The sequence below is a fragment of the Lynx rufus genome, unplaced genomic scaffold (genome assembly GCF_022079265.1).
Source record: "Lynx rufus isolate CCGP_SWC_20201006 ecotype Redwood Valley unplaced genomic scaffold, mLynRuf1.p SCAF_2, whole genome shotgun sequence".
Taxonomy (NCBI): Eukaryota; Metazoa; Chordata; class Mammalia; order Carnivora; family Felidae; genus Lynx; species Lynx rufus.
The window spans coordinates 62,513,092-62,535,459 of NW_025814834.1; the positions used below are offsets into that span (position 1 = coordinate 62,513,092).

Genomic DNA, 22,368 nt, shown 5'->3' on the forward strand with positions numbered 1-22,368 from the left:
TGTAGCTTATTAATAAGTTTGGCTTTGAGGATACTTTCCTAAAGACTGGGAAAGATGACTGTAATCCAACAAATCTCTTTAATAGTTAATTCCAAATATAACCTGTTCTTACTCCCTCTAACTCCCACCAAAATTTAGGGCCTTACAATAAGAACTTTATTTCTCTACCCGTTTTTCATACTTATAGATTGATTTGCATTTATATAATATCAATAGCAATCATTACCACAGCAGCAGCGAAAACAATGTACCCTTACCATGAACCAGACACCACGCTATACTCTTTACTTATACTATTAGGTCATTTAATCCTCAGTACAACCCCTCAGCTGTGAATGACTATTTCCCTCATTTTACATGTGTAAGTACTGAGATAAGGAGCTGTTTCATAACTTGATTAACACTACACGGGAGAAAAGAGATTTGAATCCAGGGAGGTCTCACTCCAGAATCTGTGCCTTTGGCTACTCAATCATACTTCAAATTTTTCTTTTTATGTGTATTTTCAAGTAGAATGCCAAAAGATAACAAAGATCAGATGGGACAAATAGAAAACAAACAGCAAAATGATAGACTCAAACCAAAATATATCAATTATCATGTTAAGTGTAAATGGTCTAAACAACCCAATTAAAAGGTAGAGATTGTTTGGATAGAGAAAAAGGCCAAGCAAATTCCTGCATAATGGATTCTGCTCCACCACACTGTCTTTTCCCTAAGTTTTCCTCTTCTTTTGCACTACTCCTACCCCTACCTCATTATGGCTTTATTCCTAAATGCTATCTGGCGATGTGGGAACCCTGAATACTGTGGAGAAAATATTCTCTTTGACAGATTTATCATTTTCTGCATATCCATTTAAAAGGTTCTGCTATAGTACACTCGTCTTCTCTTGTCTCCTTCCAAGAGCTTAAGTTCCATATGGACTGAAGATCCTAACACATTTATTGTACATTTCCCACTTCATATTGTACCACTTTATCATTGGAAAACAGGCTAAGAAGAAATTTGGAGAGAACTGAGAATCTACTGCATACTTCAGAAAAATAGATGAGGTTGACATTAAGTGTAATGTCAGTATTTTAAGTTGAAAAGGTTTCTTTCTTTGGAATGATCCACACTGTTCTTAGTATCTTCTGGTTCATAAATGTTTCTTATCATCGTGCTTCTATTTTATCTTCCAGAAGTACTGATTATAGCCACACATAAGCCCCCAAACTTTCCCCATATTCTAAAGCAAAGCATTTAGAAAAGAGGCCATAAGTAGCTATTTCCCAAAGGAGAGTGGCAAGATGTGTGTATTCCTGCTGAAAGAATGGTAGTGTTGCCAAGAGAGCAGAACTACTCTCTTAACCCATATGCTTTACCAAGCCCTAGATTTTGACCCAGAATGATCTGCTCCACTGAAAGCTGGTCAGTTGTTTATCCTTCCTTTGACAAAATGAAATTGTGAAGCAGTTTCCTAGTCTGAGGTTCTTAACAGATAAAGGGAAATAATAGCCTTTGATATTCATTTTCTTCCCTCAGAGAAGTAAACTTGAGTGGCATGAGAAGGCAGTAAATGGCTACCTTTAATCCAGCCTTTATGGCAGTGCAAACCTGAACTTTCTTGCTAACATTAGGTCATATTACTATCCGAGCGAGTCCTACCTTATAGACAGTCCCGCCTAAACAATGCATCAAAACATACACAAGTGTGCAAAGGGTAGAAGCAGCATGCGATTCGAAATGTTCTTCTTACCAGGTTTTGCAGGGGCTCCCCTGGAAGGACTCAGTGCTGGGCGACCTGGGGCAGCATGGCATGTCCGAGAAGACAGCAAATCAGTCCCAGAAACGGAGTGCTTCAGAAAGACCCAGTAAGAGAAACATTAATCTTCTGATGAAGTGGCCTTAAGGACATAGCTTCCATTTAACTAAGGGACCTTTAACCCTGATGATATGAGGAAGGAGCTAAGTATATTGGGGTCATGTTGTGAGTTGCCCCCGTGTTGCATTAGAATTGAGTGGAGGTCCTCCCCTTGGGGCAATTAGTAGCAAAGTCTCAGCACCTTTTGCTTAATTCATTTATTTCTTCCTCTGAACAAGTCAACCTAGCCCCCTCTTCAATTAATTATAGTCCAGAATATAAAAAACAGCTCTGTGCTGGTTTTCTCCTATACTTAATTTTTATCCCTAAGAAAGAAAAAAGAAAACCTATAGGAAGGTATTAATCTACTTAACATTTCTAAGTACATCATCCAAAGGATTTTGTTTTTTTAATCTTACATATGCTCAGCAGAGTTACTGGCAAAAACTGTACATTTTCTTCATTTCATCCTTTCAACATCAAATAGTAGGCAGCAAAAATTGGATCAGACTTCAAAGCCTGCTGTGGGCTCCAAGTCACAGAGAGACGCCTCCATTTCACATATTGAATTCGAGCAGGATATCAAAGTGCTACCAAAGAACCTCGGGTCCTTACTCAAAAAGAGGCTCTAACATCTGTAGAGAGTGGAGTGCACAGACAAATCACCTCAGGGAGCAGCTAGCATTTATTCTCAGCAGCAAATTTCCAGGCTTTTGATTCTCTCTTCACTGTACCTCCCTGTCTCTCTGCTGAACCAAAGTTCTTTAGCAAGCTGGGCTTTTGTCTCAAAGACTTCAAAATATCACTAACAGTTTCATGTTTGGATGACCTGACCACGCAGCCACAGACAGGCTTCACAACCACCAACTGGGACAAGTGCAAAAGATACACAGTCACTTAAGAGTCAAGGTATCTGGCTACCTTATTTGGATGTCCTGCGAAGACATCATACCCTTCTGGAGAACACTGGGCTTGTGGATGCCTAAAAATAAAAAAAAAAAAATAAGAATAATTTTTAAAAGGACTGAAATAATTTTTAAGAACTTACAGAGGACTGTTTTCCTCTAAAGATAGATCAGAACACATTCTAAGTTCCCATCGTTTCCCATTCTAGTCCTTGGTTAAAAGAACACCGTCAACTTAAGAAAATGCATCCTATTAGGTATTGCTGCTATATCCACAGTCAGCCTGAGGTCCTAAGACTGAAGAAGCTTGCCCTTGTTAAGGTTGTGTGATACAATTTAGTTTACTATTAGGCATTCCCAGACTCTACCAAGAAACCAACAAAACTGATGCTAAGGTTATACTTCCCAGCCAGCACATTAATCACATTAATTGTGAAATAATTCAAAATAGAGTCTGTAGTCAAGTAAATATGGGAAATGCTGAATTGTACATAGTTAAGAGGCTTCCTTATTGCAGGAATGATCTTTTACAGTCATGGTATTCATTTATGGACTCCTAAGGCACAGGGGTTGGCGGGGAGGGCTGCAAAGTTTCTTAAACTAATTTGACCAAACAACTCAAAAAGTGATAAACTACTAGAGCACCTGGGTGGCTCAGTCGGTTAAGCATCTGACTCTTGATTTCAGCTCTGGTCAGGGTCTCATAGCTCATGAGTTTGAGCCCTGTATTGATTGGGCTCTGTGCTGACAGTATGGAGCCTGCTTGGGATTCTCTCTCTTTCCCTCTCTCTCTCTGTCCCTCCTTGACTTGTTCGCATGCGCTCTCTCTCAAAGTAAATAAATAAACTTAAAAAAGTGATAAACTACTAACATCTATTAAAATATTAACGTCTCATGGAGCAAAGTTTGGAAAAATCAATTGTGCTGTGTCCCCAATTTCTAGCAATTGAAACCCACTGTATAAAAGTGTGATAATAACTCACTGTTAAAATATGAGCCGGCCCTTGCAGTTGGACCCCAGCAGAGTGGAAAGCACAAATTAGGGGAAGGGAAATCTGGATTCTAACTCCTGCCTCAAGATCTCTGGGATCGCTCGCTCTCTCTTTCTCTCTCTCACAGACACTCACTCCCTCACGCACTCACACACTCAGATGCATACACATGACTGGGGAAACTTCTTTAGTATTCTATTTAGTATTCTAGTTTTCCTCATCTATCAAATGAAGTGATTGAGATAAACTATTCCTAAGGTCTCTTCTGGTTCTCTATTAAAAATCTTATTCCTTATTTAAACTGATAAATTCATTTTCTGGATTTTCTGTGAACAGTTCATGGATTTACCTTCTAAGTGCATCTATAAATAGAGAATAAGCAATATCCCCATTTAAAAAATATCACATCAGTAGCCGGGGAGAGGGGACTATAATGATACACTGATTTGTGTATACATTTGTTTATCGTATGACTCCCACTATGGAACGTAAGTTCTAAGAAGGCAGGGATCAGATCTACTTTATTCTGTACTCTCTATCAGCACCTAACCCTAGTGGCTGGTATGTTGTGAGGGCTCAATAAATATTTGACACGAATGAATAAAAGAATGACTAGGGGACCCCCAAAATATGGGCCATGAAGATCAGGTTAAAAATACCCTTAACATTAACATTAAATTAATGAGCTTTTATATAACATTTCATATTTTTAAAAATGCTTTTATGTATCTAATGAGAATCTCACAACAATTTGAGCTAAGTACTTTAACTGTCCCTATTATATAGATGACGAAACTGTAGTTCAGAGAGGGTAAGGGATTTGGCCAGGGATCACGTGAATACCTGGCAGAGCTAAGACACTGACCACTGTTGGTCTGACTCCAAACCTCTGTCTTCCTCTGAAACTGGACACCCTCTGTGCCCTTTGGTTTCTATGCACCAGCCCAAGGAACTCATTCCTGTCAGCCTCGGCAAGGCCCATGGCTCTGGGAGGCCTAAAGGACAGATGGCCTCTGAAGTCCTCTAGGAGTCCTGGTAAGGTTTGGAGAAAATCTAAGGAGGAGAGTTTAGCTGTCACATTACTATGGGCACTCTAATTTCTGCCCTCCCTGCCCCAACATGGAAATGGAACCTCTTAAGAACTCTACTCACTTGCATGGCTTTCTAGGATCCAAAGCCAAGGACAGACATCTTACAACTCTCTGCAGAGGGTCAGTCCATCTGTGTGACCCCCTCTTCATTCAAGCCTTTGGAAGAATCTAAGGCAACTCAATATAATGTTTATATGTGTTACGCGGTTTTATAAAAGCGGAGGTGGAGTCAGTAGTGCCTACAGGCAAATAGATTAGAAAATCCCTGATTAAACAAATACTTGATTGAAGCAGGTTTCTTTCCTAAGAAGCTTTCTGGAAACTTTAACTTAATACTATGCACAATGAAACCCCACCAGGGGAAAAGAAGACACAGCATTTCCCAGATGTTATCTTAACAGTGTCGCCCATCTCCCAGTGAGTGTGTCGGAGTCCTACTTGTTCTTTTAACATGCCTTAGGAAATACTAATCTGAACCACCCTTGTTTGAAACAAATTCCAAAATGCCTTTAAAAAACGGTATAAGTAAGTTTTTTTTCAAAAGTCTAACTGCCTCAACTCCTTTTCAGCAATTTTATCAAATATGTTGTCATATGCCTCAAGGACTTAAGACTGGCAGTGAATGATAATGCTCCATAAGCTGTCATCCCCCAAATAAGGAAAAGCACGATGGTAAAAAATAGCCAATGTTTACTGCATGCATACATGTCACCAGGCAACTGTCAAAGAATGGATACATAGTTACATAATGCTTCCAACAACCATGTGAATTTGGTTCTATTGTTTTATACTCATTTTACAGGTGAGGGAATCAAGGCTCAAGAAACTAATGACTTGGTTCATGTCATAACTAGTCCATAAATAGTGCACCAGAATTTGACAAAGTATAACATTGATTCACGATAAAAATCCTCAAATAAAGTAGGTGTAGAGGGAACATACCTCAACATAATAAGGGCCTATATGAAAAACACACAGCAAACATCATCCTCAATGGGGAAAAACTGACAGCCTTTCCCTTAAGGTCAGGAACAAGATAAGGATGTCCACTCTCACCACTTGTATTCAACATAGTACTGGAAGTCCTAGCCACAACAGACAACAAAGAAATAAAAGGCATCCAAAACAGTAAGGAGGAAGTAAAACTTTCACTATTGCAGAGCTCATGATACTATATATGGAAAACCCGAAAGACTACCAAAAAACTATTAGAACTGATAAATGAATGCAGTAAAGTCACAATATACAAAATCAATGTGCAGAAATCTGTTGTATTTCTATACACAAATAATGAAGCAGCAGAAAGAAAAATTAAGAAAATAATCCCATTTATAATTGCACCCAAAATATTAAGATGCCTAGGAATAAACTTAAGCAACGAGGTGAAAGACCTATACTCTGAAAACTATAAAACACCAATGAAAGAAATTGCAGAGGACACAAAGAAATGGAAAGACATTCCATGCTCATGGACTGGAAGAACAAATACTGTTAAAGTGTCTATACAACCCAAATCAATCTATAGATTTAATGCAACTCCTATCAAAATACCAATAGCATTTTTCACAGAAGTAGAATATACAATTCTAAAATTTGCATGGAACCACAAAAGACCCCAAATAGTCAAAGCAATCTTGAAAGAGCAAAGCAAAGCTGGAGACATCAAAATTCTGGATTTCAAGTTATATTACAAAGTTGCAGTAATCAAAACAGTATGGTATTGGCATAAAAACAGACACATAGGTCAATGGAACAGAATAGAAAACCCAGAAATTAACCCACACCTATCTGGTCAGTTAATCTTTGACAAAGCAGTAAAGAATATCCAATGGGAAAAGAACAGTTTCTTAAACAAATGGTGTTGGGAAAACTGGACACCAACATGCAAAATAAAGAAACTGTACCACTTTTTTACACCATACACAAAAATAAATTCAAAATGGATTAAAGACCTAAATGCAATACCTGAAACCATTAAAATCCTAAAAGAGGACACAGGCAATAACCTCTTTGACATTGGATGTTAACTTTTTTCTACATGATGTGTCCCGAGGCAAGGGAAACAAAACCACAAATAAACTATTGGTACTACATCAAAATAAAAAGCTTCTGCACAGTGAAGTTAATAATCAATAAAACTAAAAGGCAACCTATGGAATTAGAGAATATATTTGCAAACGACATATCTGATAAAGAGTACCCAAAATACATACTTATAAAATTCAACACCCAAAAAGCAAATAATCTAATTAAAAATGGACAGAAGATATGAACTGACATTTCTCCAAAGAAGACGACCAGATGGCCAACAGACACATGAAAAGATGTTCATCATCACTTAATGCAAATCAAAACTCCAATGAGAGAATAACCTCACACCTGTCAGAATAGCTAAAATAAAAAACACAAGAAACAGCAAGTGTTGGAGAGGATGTGGATAAAAAGGAGCCCTCTTGCACTGTTGGGAAAAATGCAAATTGGTGCAGCCACTGTGGAAAACAGTATGGAGGTTCGCCAAAAAGTTAAAAACAGAATTACCCTACAATCCATCAGTTGTACTCCTGGGTATTTACCCAAAGGATACAAAAACACTAATTCAAAGGGATATATTCACCTATGTTTATTTATCTATTTTTTATTTATTTTTTTAATATATGAAACTTATTGTCAAATTGGTTTCCATACAACACCCAGTGCTCATCCCAAAAGATGCCCTCTTCAATACCCATCACCCACCCTCCCCTCCCTCCCACCCCCCATCAACCCTCAGTTTGTTCTCAGTTTTTAAGAGTCTCTTATGCTTTGTATTCACCTATGTTTAGAGCAACATTATTTATAATAGCCAAGATATGGAAGCAGCCCAAGATATGGAAGCAGCCCATCAATAGATGAATGGATAAAGATGTGGTATATATATCTATAATGGAATATTATTCAGCCATAAAAAAGAATGAAATCTTGCCACCTGCAATGACATAGATGGAGCTAGAGAGTATAATGCTAAGCAAAATAAGTCAGTCAGAAAAAGACAAACACCATATGCCATATGATTTCGCTCATATGTGGAATTTAAGAAACAAAATAAATGAGCAAAGCGGGGGGGGGGGGATCAAAACAGAGGGAGAGAGAGACAAACTAAGAAACAGACTCTCAATTAGAACAAACTGATGATTACCAGAGGGGAAGGTGTTAAGGATTGAGTTAAACAGGTAATGGGGATTAAGGAGGGCACTTTTCATGATGAGAACAGGGTGATGTATGTAATTGTTGAATCACTATACTGTACACCTGAAACTAATACAACACTGTATGTTAACTAACTATAATTAAAATAAAAACTTAAAAAAATAAGGCAGCACAAAACCTGCTGACATAGAAAAGGAAACTTCAACAGGAAATTATGGATTTAGGCAAGGATTGTCAATTGCTCATAAAACCTTCAGACAAATGGTTGATAGTCAACAGGACATTCATATGGTGCCAAAGCACTGCCACACAGAGTCCTTCTTTCAGGTCACAAGGAGAACAAGGTTTAACAGAACACTGGAGAAATCACAAGGTCACCATCTTAATCCAGTGCCAGTCTTAGCACCACTAGCCAAGACAACATTGTCTTGTGATGTGAGGCAATATGATGAATTCAACATCATCCATGACATTTATATTTTTTGTTTCATCTCACTTGAATGTAACCAAAGCTTTAAATCTAACTTAGAGTTTACCTAGAATGCAGGATATAGAGGGACAAGATAAGACCACGAAGAATCAAGCAAACAAATACAGAAAGTGAGCTATAATTTTATGAGGTAATTAGCTTCAATTTCTTAAAAAGTGTCATGAGAAAGTGAGGATTATGTATTAAATGAGATTTAGGGACATAACAACTCAATGCAAGGTAATGACCTAAATTGGACCCCGGCTTGTACAAAAAGGTGTAAAGGACATTCTTAGGACAACTGGGAAATTTTGACTATGAATTGGTATTAGATGATATTAAGGAATTATTAATTTTTATTATTTTATTTTATTTTTTTAAGTAGGCTCCATGCCCAATGTGCATCTTGAATTCACAACCTAAAGGATACGAGTCACATGGTCTATTGACTGAGCCAGCCAGGCACCCCAGGAATTATTCTTTTTTTTTTTTTTTTAATTTTTTTTTCAACGTTTATTTATTTTTGACAGAGAGAGACAGAGCATGAACGGGGGAGGGGCAGAGAGAGAGGGAGACACAGAATCGGAAACAGGCTCCAGGCTCTGAGCCATCAGCCCAGAGCCTGACGTGGGGCTCGAACTCACGGACCGCGAGATCGTGACCTGGCTGAAGTCGGACGCTTAACCGACTGCGCCACCCAGGTGCCCCGGAATTATTCATTTTTAAAGTGTGATATTATCGGGTGCCGGGGTGGCTCAGTCAGTTAAGCATCCGACTTCACCTCAGGTCACATCTCACAGTTTGTGAGTTTGAGCCCCGCGTCAGGCTCTGGGCTGATGGCTCAGAGCCTGTAGCCTGCTTCGGATTCTGTGTCTCCCCCTCTCTCCGCCCCTCCCCACTCATGCTCTGTCTCTCTGTCTCAAATAATAAACATTAAAACTGTAGGAATATTTAAAAATACAATAGTGTCCTCAGCCTCTATTAGGAATCACATGCGAAATGGCAGTAAATAGGAAGCAGTTGTCCGTCTACATTCGATTCCTTACATATTCCAAGGGCTCTTTGAGCCTCTCTGAAGCCATGACTGAAGTCTTAAGCAGATTGCCTCCAGGGCTCAGCAGCTCTGCTGCTTTGCTGCAGTCAGTTCACTCAGCTGTGGGTTCTAGGAGTCACAGAAAATCTCATGCCTCAGGGACAGCGCTTCCGCTGGGCATCTGCCCTGAAAAAGCCCCCAAAATGAAACTCACATCTAATTCTTTCTTAAACTCTCATCCCAGTGTGACTGGATGAGAGGCCGGGTGCAGGGTGGCTCCCGAGTGCATGGCTGCTGAGAATGCCCCAGCATTTTTCTTCTACAGCAAAGATCCATGGGGCCAGCTGGCTTTGTCATGCTGGGTTGGCAGCACTAGGTGAAGTCACCACACTCCAAAACTGGGTCTCAGCTTTAACAGGCTCCAAAATTGAGTTTGCCAGTTCACTGAGGGGTGATGACTTTTTCAGAGTGGAGTTGTGAACCAAACTCACAAGAGTCATATTTGAAAAGTAGAATGAATGCCAGTGTGTGGTTTTACAGTGAGTAGTATAATTTGGACTATACTCTCACTATTGGTTGATATACTCTGGAGACTGATTTATGCATTATAATTAAAGGAAGCCACGTGCTCCGTGTGAACGTTGAGGATCTGATCCATCAATCTGGTCTGGTAACTGGCCTTTTCCCACTTTAGGGTTAGGGTAACTTTTCTTGGATGGGAACAGAGACACAGTGGTTACCCTCTGACTCTCCGTTTTATAAACTTCATTTAAATTTCTTTTTGCAGTTTTTATTAACTCCGATAAAATTTGCAGGATTATGTCTTATCTTTTATCAATTGTAATTTAGAATGGCTTGTAGACAAACTGAGAAACTCATTAGTCGTTCACACTTGAAAGTATATTCTAATTTCAAAACAGGATAGGTTGCAGCTAATTCATTGTCGGTTGATTTGTTAGCTTCCTGCTGTCTGAGTAGTTCTCATTGTAAATTCGTGTGTCTTCTTTGGTAGCCCTGGGAGAAAGGCTAATCAGCATAACCAAGCAAATTTGCTCCTGTTTCTTTGATAGCTCTGAAAAAAAAATCTGTTGTACATGGAGCTCTTAATAAGAAGAGGTCAATTTCTTGTTCCCAAGAAGCACCAGCCAATCCACCCTGCAAAAGATATGCTCAGACCAAGATATTTTAACATAGTAGGATCCCCATGAATCTTGGGGATTTCAGATAAGTCATAAGATAAATAAGTCATACAACTTTCCTTATGGAAATTACCATGAAGGGTAATAGAAAACATAAACATCTTTGCAAATGGTTTTGATAAGTTCAAGGTTAGGTAAATAAAGACATTTTTAAAAAAAATGACATCAGAGAAAAGGACACCGTCCTTTGTAAAAGATCCCGAGCTGACCTGAGCACTAACGGGGTTTCCATGTGAACTGGCCACAGGTCAAACCCCAACTGGCAACTGAAGAATTCTTATTTAGCAATTATATGGAATCTGAACATTGTGAGGGCTGAGGGTACAAATGTGGAACACCACCATATCTGAATCTCCCTATACTGTCACTGTGCATCTACTCTTCCCTGATTTGTTTTAGCCAGGTGTCCGTGCATCTTTTCTTACATTTATTAAAATGGCTTTGAAGGTACAGAGGATTGGAAGAATGGAAAATGTTCTAAGAACACAGATTTTCATGTAAACATAAATGTATAAGTAATGCATACTGTATTATGAAACTTGGAAAGCTAGGATTTCTAGAATGCCTTTATTCTCTATCACCACCATCACAACAAATAAGCATTTGCCATGCCCCCACCAAACCTGGTTGTATTCATGGTTGTATTCATACTTCTGTGCTTTTCCTGCAATGTCGTCTCCTCTCTGACGCACCCGGCCATTGTACCTTTACCCTTTAGCTTGGAAGAGCCTTTCCTGCCCCATCCCCACCCAGGCCATCGCTTGTACTCTGGGCAGAGGTGGAGGCACCCTGGTGCATTTCCACAATCTACTGAACATAACCACACTGAAAACTTACTATTGTAACTAACTCATCTGGTGCCACATGCTGACCAATTAAGAACATCTGCAAATCATCTAGTGAAGGTGGGCTTTATCAAATTATGCTCAAGAAGGGAGAGCCAAGGAACAAGCCACTTGGCCTTTGAGACATCAGAGTTGTGTTCATCAGTTTTGTCTTTTCTTCTTTATTTTTTAATTGAAGATGCTCCAAATTCCCAAGAGGTCTGAATATTCACCATTCACTAATCAATGAAAGTGTAGTAATCTTTGACTTTCTCCCCAAAGCAAATAACTAAAAGAACTGGTGGCAAAATGCTTCCTTTTTTTTTCTCCTTCTGAATAAAGAAGAATTTCTTTTCTGATTAAAAAATAACATATAAGGGTGCCTGGTGGCTCAGTTGGCTGAGTGTCCTACTTTTGACTCTTGATTTTGGCTCAGATCATGATCTCACAGTTTCATGAGTTCAAGCCCTGTGTCCAGCTCTACTCTGACAGTGGGTAGCATGCTTGGGTTTCTCCCTCTCTCTCTCTGCCCCTCCCTCATGTGTGCACTCTCTCTCTCTCTCTCAGAAAAAATAATAAACCTAAAAACAATTCATTATTGAATCATCTAAAATAGATATTTAGGGGCGCCTGGGTGGCGCAGTCAGTTAAGCGTCCGACTTCAGCCAGGTCACGATCTTACGGTCGGTGAGTTCGAGCCCCGCGTCAGGCTCTGGGCTGATGGCTCAGAGCCTGGAGCCTGTTTCCGATTCTGTGTCTCCCTCTCTCTCTGCCCCTCCCCTGTTCATGCTCTGTCTCTCTCTGTCCCAAAAATAAATAAACGTTGAAAAATAAAATAGATATTTAAAGAGAAGAAAATAAAGATCAAGGATAATTTCCACAACCAAATGGATCTGTTAATATCTTGATGTATATTTTTTCAGATGCTTTTCTATGCATATAATATACATTTAAAAAAGACAAAGGCTCAGATGTTTGCCATTTTAACTTACCTTTGCAAGTTAGGAGCATCTTTTGCTATATTTGTGTGCACTACACATATATGCAAGTGTGCAGGCATATCATATTTATGGTTGCACAGTATTACGTTGGGTGAGTATCATAAATGATTTTATCTCTTACTTTTGGATATTTAAGTTGTTTCCAGTTTTACAACATTATAAATAACAAATCATGAAATATTCTGTGCATATAGTTATGAGTACTCATCCAATTATTTTCTTGGATAAATCTTTTTTTATATTTATATTTAAGAGAGGTGGGGGGAGGGGTAGAGAGAGACAAGACAGAATCTGAAGCAGCTTCCAGGCTCTGAACTGTCAGCACAGAGCCCAACATGGGGCTCGAACTCACAAGCTGTGAAATCATAACCTGAGCCGAAGTCGGACGCTCAACTGACTGAGCCACCCAGGTGCCAGGTGCCCCTGCTTCTTGGATAAATCTTAATTTGAGGCTGTTGAGTCAAAGGGTGAGCAAACTCTTTGCCTGTTTTATAGCTTTTGAATTATATCAAATTCTCCTCTAAAAGGCAATAAAAATTAACGTTCATACCTGCAAAAGTATGAAAGGACCTACTTCTCATATCACCAACCCTGGGTATTATTAGTCTTTTTAAGCTTTGCTTAGCTCTTTGGTCAACAAAAAAGAGGGGTACCTCATTATTAGTTTAATTAGCATTTGTTGATTCCAAAAGAAGGAAAACATTATTCCTGGGCTTTGATATATGACATGAAGGAAAAACAAAGAGTACAGAAGAAGTGAAAACAAACAATAATCATGCAAAATAAGATCACCATTACTGCAGGAAAAAGGGAAACATGAAAGAACGATCACAGTGTTTGTGTTATTTATTCTGAATTACGTTTGGCTACTTGGTAACTTTTACAAAGATTCTGAAGGTATGCCCTGTATCTCAGCATCCCAACCAGTATCATTGCCGAATAAGTTGAATATACAAGTTATATTTAAATAGATGGGTATTAGTTTGTTCTTGGACACGTAATTATTTTAAGTTTTAGAGCATGGCTCAAGGACAAATTCATCAAAAGGGCTCAAAAGGCCTAATAAATGTTTCATAATGTCACTGCTCAAAGTTAGCACTACTAGTTAAATGTATGTACTTATGCTAATTTCCCAAGTCCCACTGAGTCCTTTAAATTTGATATTTGTTTGCCTCATTGCTTTTCCCCAACCGTGAGCCCACACAGCCTTAGCCAGCTCTTGTATTCTCATTTCTTTTTTTCTCCTTTACTACTTTATTGCAGGCAGCTGTCATGTGTAAAGTCTAAGGTTAAGAGCAGAAGACTTTTCTTCATTCTGCTGAGAATACTTGTCTTATTGGAAAAAAGGACACTCAACCAAGAGCCCGTAAAATAACCCACATTTAAAGTAACCCATAAAACGTACTTCAGTTCTTTGTCAGCAGCCAAGGGAGCAAAGGCAAAACCAGCCTCAGGCCCAGGGATGGAACTCGGATGCAGTAGTGAGGAAGTGCACTGTGACCCAAAGAAATGCACGACCATGGGCTGAGGGCCACAGCACAGCCAGAATAGCTGAGCACACTTTTCTGTGCTCAGGATGTGACTGGATGCTCTTGTTTAATCCTCAAGTCAGTGCTAGCAGCGAAGGTCCTACCAGAGTGCCCTTTTCACAGCTGAAACTGGGGCAGACTGAGTGCCCTGTGCAGGTGGCATCCAGACATTCTGATACAAACCCAGGTCCAGTGGACACAGAGCCTGTGTTCTCAGCCTCTGGCACCATTTTGTCGCTGGACTTTCGTAGACAGTGACACAATTGATTTGGGATCTTAATCAATGTTGCCTGGAGCAACTAACATTTAATTCTAGAAAACTTGCCAGGAAACAGATTAAATTAAGCCCAACTGTATCCGGAGATACTCCTTGATCCCTGACCTGTTGACCTTTTATTTACTTAGTGTCTATGGACTAATATGAAGATTATACACACTGTACCACACTCAAGATTCTAATTTGCTGGGAAGACTTAAGATTCTGTGTAATTGGGGTGCCTGGGTGGCTAAGTCAGTTGAGCGTCCGACTCGATCTTGGCTCAGGTCATGATCTCAGGGTTTGGGAGTTCAAGCCCAAGGTTGGGCTCTGCACTGGCAGTGCTGGCAGTGTGGAACCTGCTTGGGATTCTGTCTTTCCCTCTCTCTGCCCCTCCCCTGCTCACACTCACACACACTCTAAATAAATAAATAAATAAATTAATTAATTAATTAATTTAAAAAAAGACTCTGTATAATTATAAAACATATATTATGTGTGCAATATAAGGTCCTCAATTGCCTCCCAGATATCATTCACTCATTCCACAAATAATTTTTGAGTACCTTTGTCTCTTGCTGTTATGGGGGATACAGCAGTGACAAGGAAATCAAAGATTGCTATGCTCTTAAGAACCTATATTCTAGTGGGGGAAGCAGGCAATGAATGAAAGAGAAAAGTAAATATGCTAGCATGTTAAACAGAAGTGCCAAAGAAGAAAACTGAAGCAAGAAAGGGGCATTAGAAGTGCTGGAGGCAGGGTCTGCAATTTTATTTATTTTTATTTTTTATTTAAAAAAATGTTTATTCATTTATTTTGAGGGAGAGAGGGAGCAAGTACAAGTGATCACACATGAGCGGCGGGGAGGGGGAGGTGGGTGACAGAGAGAGGCAGACGGTAAGGGGGAGAGAATTCCAAACAGCTTCCACGCTCAGCGCCGAGGCTGACATGGGGCTCAATCTCAAAACTGTGAGATCATGACCCGAACTGAAATCAAGAGTTGGACACTTCACAGACTAAGCCACCCAGGCATCCCTAGGGTCTGCAATTTTAGACTGAATGGCTGCAGTAGATGATATCTGAATAGAGCCCTTAATAAAAAAATAGGAATTGATGTCTTTGAATATGTTTTCAAGCAAAAGCTCCTAAAAGGTAAAAAACATTGTGTTACAGCACGTAGAAGCCAGAAGACTATTGCAAACAATTGATAAAGGCTTAGCAACATACTTTATGATACATATTTATGATATGCACGTACATATTCCTGACATATTAGTGCCAAAACACATGGGCTAGTACTAAAATACACTCACTTAATGGTGTATTTTGAATTCTAAGTATACAACACATAATTTTTTGGTATGTTTTTTAAAATATTTCATGGGACATACACTAAAAGTTATTTATATAAAATTCAAATTTAAAGTGGGTATCCTGCATTTTTATTTGCCAAATATGACAACTTGATCTTGGACAAATCAGTACCTCAGCATCTTCATCAGGAAAATGTAAATAAAAATTCTTGCAAAATTGGGGCAAAAGGTTTCCATTTGTGCTTTTAGGCAGAATAAAAAAGACAACAAAAGGATTTTAAAATAATTAAGTCAGAAGATATATCCATGGTCTGAATTTAGAAACACACACTTAGCAAGGTGTTTAATATTAGTTGTCTATAATTTTGTACTTCTGAAAGTCCCTGAACTGGGAAACTTCAGGCTTGAGGGACAGGAGAATGCTAATGACAGGTACCCCGGGGGTAGCTTCCTTTCGTGACCTCTGTTTCTCCTTTGAGTGGGGTCACAAGGTAACTTGTGGGTTGAGTTAATTTTGAGTGACAGTTCTAGCACTTTAAAGCCTGAATTAGGCCAGGGCAGAGACTTGTGGAGACAAAGGAAACTTCAGAGGTAATTTACCATTTCTTTTTCATGCTTTAAGTGGGAAAACTGAGGCCTAGAAAGGCTGATGTGACTTGTCCAAGTAAGTCAGAGGTAAGAGGAGTCTAACATCCACATTCTTCGGATGATGCTCTTGTCACTAGTATACCCACCAAAGGTGGTATATTTAACCCTGTTTTCCTCCTTTAATTATGAAAGCAGTGTTCAGTTCAGAGAAATAAAAGCAAGAAATCCTGAAATAAAGTGCATGATAGATAAGCAGGCACTAAACGATGAGGCCCAAAGACAGATGAGGGAGGGGGCGTGAGCGTAGGGAGAAACAGTTGAGGGAATTTTTAAAAACTGAAGTGAAAAAGCCTAAACAAGATTGTATGCAGTCAGCAACGTCACAGTGGAGAAGTCAAGGACAGACAGCAAGCGGGGCAATGCTCATGTGACTAGACTTGCAGGTATGGATTGAGAGGGACTATGATCTAAAGAGAAAGTGGCTGATGAACTGCCCAGTCAAAAGGAGAGAAGTAGCACCGAATTTACTTTTTAATTTTAACTTTTTTTTTTTCAAGTAGGCTCCACACCCAGTGTGGAGCCCAACACGGGGCCTGAACTCAAGACCCTGTGACGAAAACCTGAGCTGAGATCAAGTCAGGTGTTTAACTGACTGAGCCACCTAGGTGCCCAATTTTAACTTTTTATTTTGACTTAATTTCACATTTATAGTAAAGATGCAAGAATAACATATGAAATTTTGTATACTCCTCAGAATATTCTCCAAATATTAGCAATATATACATTTGTCTTATCCTCTCTCCTCTCTTTCTCTCGGTACACATATACTGATATCCGTATACACAAATACATATAATTTTTTTCTGAACCATTTGAGAGTCAGTTGCACCTGGTGTCCCTTTATCCCTAAATACTTCAGTGTGTGCTTCTTAAATTTTTTTTTTAATGTTTATTTATTTTTGACAGAGACAGAGACAGAATGCGAGTGGGTTAGGGGCAGAGAGAGAGGGAGACACAGAAGCAGAAGCAGGCTCCAGGCTCTGAGCTGTCAGACAGAGCCCGACACAGGGCTGGAACTCACGAGCTGTGAGATCATGACCTGAGCCTAAGTCGGACGCTCAACCGGCTGAGCCACCCAGGCGCCCCAGTGTGTGCTTCTTAAAAGCAAGGGCATTCTCTTATATGATGAGGTAAAATAACCAAAATCAGGAAATTAATATTAATACAATACTATTATCCAATGTTTAGGCTGTCTGGATTTTGCCACCGTCCCAATAATGTCTTCTATAGAAAAGGCAAATTCTGGACCATACACTGCATTCAGTTGTCATGTTTCTCTAGTCTCCTTTCATCTGAAACAGTTCCTTAGTCTTCCTTTGTGTTGCATTTTAAAACCTATAGATCATTAATTTTGGAAGAGGTCTTTCTGGTTTGTCTGCTGTTTCTTCATGATTAAATTCAGGTTATGCGCATTTGGCAGGAAATCCACCGAAGTAATATTGTGTTCTTCCTCAGTGCATCATGAGGAGGAAGATGCTGTCAATTTGTCCAATTACTGGTGATGCTAACTTTCAACACTTGGTTAACATAGGGTCTGCCAGACTGCCCCACTGTCTTTTTGCAATCACTAAGTATCTCATGGAGATTTACTCTGTGATTATGTAAAAAGCTTGTTAACTCCTTAAAATTTCCCTACTAGTTTTAGCATCCGTTGATGATTTTTGTCTAAAACAATGGTTATTTTAGCAGTTGCCAAACAATGATTTTCTGTTTTAATCATTCCTTTTACATTTATTATTTCACAGTTTATTGCAAGGAAAAGCTTACCCTGTTTCTTCCTTTCTTCATCTTCCTTTCCCTCCCTCCTCTCATTCTCTCCCTCCCTCCCTTCCATCTATCAATATAAACTAGTGGATTCTTATTTTATTCAATACACTATATTCTTTTATTATCATTATTTACTTTGATACTGAATTGTCCTCGATTTGGCACTAGCTTTTTTTTTTTAAGTTTGAGAGAGAGAGAGAGAGCATGCGCACACATGTGCACGTGAGCAAGTGGAGGAGGGGCAGCGAGAAAAGGGGAGAGAGAGAGAATCCCAAGCAGGCTCCATGCTGTTATCAAGGAGCCCAATGCGGGGAACCCATGAACCATGAGATCCTGACCCGAGCCGAGGTCAGAAGCTTAACCGGCTGACCCACCCAGGCACTTCAGCACTGACTTCATTTTAAAGAGTTAGGAACCACAGATTTCAAAATGAATGTCTCAGAAAAGAATGTAGAACACTAAAAATTACATAGGGAAAGATGGGTACTTCAGAGAGAGCAACAATAACTCCTTCTTTATTACTATTCATGAATATGTTTTATGTGTCAGGTAAGATACACTTTATCTACGTTATCTCACTGGACATTCTCAACCTGGTGAGGTAGACATCGTGTCATTTTGTCTTCCATTTAATGACGAGGAAATGGAGCAAATGAGTTCATCAAAGCCTTACTTACCCTTAGCAGCAGCAGGTCTAGCCCTTGCTCTCAACCACCAGGCAACTCCACAAATAGGTGTGGAAATCTTCAGGAAAGGGAAAAGTCTTAGAAGCAAGTCTGCACTGTTACTGAGGGTAGCTGGACATTTGTTCCAGAGTTTATAGAGTCATCTGAACTTTTTGCATTTTTACAAATGGGGCGTTTGGAAACTGTCTACAAGTCTGTCATCAGTCTAGGAGCTTTCCTAACCTGCACTGTGGAAACTGTCCCAGCCCTGCCTGAAATCCTGTGGAGGAAGCATAAAGAAAGAGTTAATTTGAGCCAATGTCTACTGACACAGATCCAGAAAAACATGAGTTGGCCAAGTCACCTGGGGAAGCGTTCCCATGGGTCAAGACAAGCGAGAGCCAAATTTAGGAAGAGAAAAGAAAACTGAGGGAACAGCAGAGCAGAGATTCTTAAGAAAGTTGGTATCTATTCAAGCCTTTAGATCCCAGGTGAAGACAGGGCTGTAGCTTTGCCCTCCTAACAGGCTAACAGATCAGCTCCTTCTTCCTGCAACAATACCACGGACTCCACCACTGCCACACCACCACTTTTAATATGAAATTACAGATTCTATGAGATTGCACTTGGGTGAAAGAAGTATGTGGAATGCTAGAGAAACTAATGGAAACAACAGCCCTGCCTTAGAGGGAAAAGCACAATTGGATCTGAGAATAACATCCTTACACTCCCAGGAGGAACGAACTAAAAATAAAAGACAACAAGGTGCTTGTGCTTCCTGCCAGTCAGTAAATCCAATAAGCAAAGGAGATGCCTCAACCTGGCGCTGGGTAGTTAACCGTCAGCCTGACTCCCTCCACCCGAGAGCAGCCATGTGGCTCTCAGAGCTAACAGCTGCCAAGCAGAACCCCTCAGATTAACCCATAGGTGGTGTTGAACCACTTCCCATTAAGATATTTGCAAAGCAAACAAAAATGATAGCCCCACTCTGAGTGCTGGGAGCGGGCCAGGAGCGCTGGCTGTTCTTGTTGACACAAAGAGCTCTCCGGGGAAGGTCTGGGCCAGAGCAAGGAAGGCCACTCCTGCCTGCGTCTCCAGACTGTGTTGATTTTAGGCCATTAGAATCTTAGTAACAGGGTCTGTTTATTATCTAATTTCCCAATCACAGCAGTCGCTAGAGCCCTGTTTCACCAAAGCTCTCTATTCCTGTCTTCCTGACCTACACCATTGAGATGAAAAGAAAAAAATTCCAGCCTCCTTCTGTTTTGTCTGCTCATCAAGGAGGCAAGTCTGAGAAGTCACTGAGGTGCACACAGAAAGAGTGTGGCATCACTACTGTCAATGGCTGCTGTGGCCAACACTTGCTCAGGTCCTTCACAGTTTAAAGTGACTGGGGCAATACTAATGGGAAATATGCTGGAATATTTGTGCCCTGCAGGTACAAGCCAAATGCCACAGAATCCACAAAATACATTTGGAACAGAAACACTACTGTTTTTCCTTTTAACCCAAAGAAAATGAAATAAAGTTAACAAGGCTGTGGAAATATATAAAGTTATTCTTCCTTCAACCTGTAAGATTATAATCTAGGTTTCCTTAAGTATTGATGATAAAACACTTTTATCTAGAATTCATTTTTACACAAATTTTGTTTCCTGCAATATTTTCATCTTGAACAAGTTTTCTTTTCTCAAATTTGTTTTTTCTTTCAAAATAGGCTCAATATGCAAAGATTTCTGTTTTTTTTTTTTTTTTTGAGAGAGAGAGAGAGAAAGAACAAGCATGGGGAAGGGTATAAGAAAGGGAGAGAGAGAATCTTAAGCAGGCTCCATACCCAGCATGGAGCCTGATGTGGGGCTCGATATCATGACTGTGAGATCATGACCTGAGCTGAAATCAAGAGTTAGACGCTTAACCGACTGAGCCACCCAGGTGCTCTGCAAAGGTATTTTTGTCAAAAACTCATTCTGAGCCTGAACATAACAAAGGTATGGATGAGGATACAAGCAAAGTAGGTATCAGAGATGTACTGAATTTCTAGAATTTCCTACACTCACAAAATGGGTAATGTAGGACGGGAGCAAGGGATGATGAAATGGTCAGAAGAATTTGCCAAATTTTGTCGTTCCTTGAAACTGGCCTTTAGATTAGAAACCAGAACTTTAGGGATGTAGGTATCAATTGTATACGGAGAGAGACAAACAGAAACTGAGAGAGAAGAAAAGGAAAGAAAGAAGGAAAAGGAGAGAGCTAAAGAGAGATGGAGATTTCTTTAGTAAAAGTACAGGTTATCATTCTGAACAGTTGATTTTTTATAAAAAAAATAAAGGGGGGGGGAGTTATTTGCTACTTAAAGTATAAAGTGAAAGAGCAACTTCCACCTTTCAATATAAACTGAACATATCATTCAGTTTTAGATGATATTTATCCAAATAAAATTAAGTGTCACTGGACCAAAGTTCTCTGTAAATCTGCAGGTTTTCCAGAAAGAAAGTAAATCCAACATTGCAGGTCAACTCCACAGAGCTCATGCCATCATTCGCTGACAGCATCACTTGCTGATGTGTCCACAGGGGATCACATTTAAGGCCTCGGTGGGTGATGCGGTGACTGCGGCTATACATGAGGTTATGTCGAACGCACCGAAACTGGTTCTCACGTCAAACTGTCCAAACCATTTCTGGAGGTGCTCCATGTTTGTCTGAGACACCAGGCCCAAAACACTGCCTTGAAGTGTGGATCTAGTGTGTGGGTGGGGGTGGTCAAAGAACCCAAGTCAAAAATGTGTTCTAACAGCAGGGTGCTGGGGTGGCTCAGTCAAATATTTTGACTCGATCTCAGCTCAGGTCATGATCTCATGGTTTGTGAGTTCGAGTCCAGCATCAGGCTCTGTGCTGACAACACAGAGCCCGCTTGGGATTCTGTCTCTCTCTCTTTCTCTCTCTGCCCCTCCCCCACCCGCTTTCTCTCTGTCTCTCGCTCTCTCTCTCAAAATAAATAAATAAACTTCAAAAAATGTGTTCTAATATTTCTGCTTAAGTTCACTATGTCTGGATCCTAGCAGCTAACTCTAAATTAAGATAGTAACCATAGGCAGTTACCTGCCAATAACTCTGCTTCATAAAGAAAATACATAATTAAGCATCTTCCCAAACTTGGGTCTTAATTTTTTTTTTAAGTAGGCTTCACACCCAGCATGCAGCCCATTGCAGGGTTTGAACTCATGACCCTGAGATCAAGACCTGATCTGAGATCAAAAGTCCAATGCTTAACTGACTGAGCCACCCAGGCACCCCAGGCCTCATTTCTGAGTTGGGAAGTTAGATCCATTACAGAAAAATGAGACAATGTTAACATTTCCATTCACTTATTTTGTTAGCACTGTTGGGTTTCTGAGAAAGCCAGATTCCTACTTTATCAAAAACCAATTATTATGTTGAAGTCAAACTCAACATAAATAAGAAGCATTTCTTGAGGGAAAACTAATTAAATTTAGCTTTGGATCTAACAGAAGTAAAAATTCATTCATCCGTTCATCAATTACCCTTATGCTTATAATGGCCCAAGATCCAGATTCGGCTGTTATCCAGAAATGAGTGACAGTTTCAACCCTGGAATTTATTATCACATGTAGATTACAGTA

At 39.7% G+C, this 22,368-nt stretch overlaps 1 protein-coding gene across 1 annotated transcript in view; it reads right to left on the reverse strand.

Moving 5' to 3' along the window:
- The window catches only part of MYO3B (myosin IIIB), a 406,696-nt gene that overhangs the window by 84,698 nt on the left and 299,630 nt on the right, over nucleotides 1–22,368 (reverse strand). The window contains exons 31-32 of the mRNA XM_047084875.1: nucleotides 2,768–2,828; nucleotides 1,742–1,841 (exon numbers count right to left, since the gene is read on the reverse strand). Coding sequence (XP_046940831.1) covers nucleotides 1,742–1,841; nucleotides 2,768–2,828 — 161 coding nt within the window. The remainder of the gene's footprint in view (nucleotides 1–1,741; nucleotides 1,842–2,767; nucleotides 2,829–22,368) is intronic.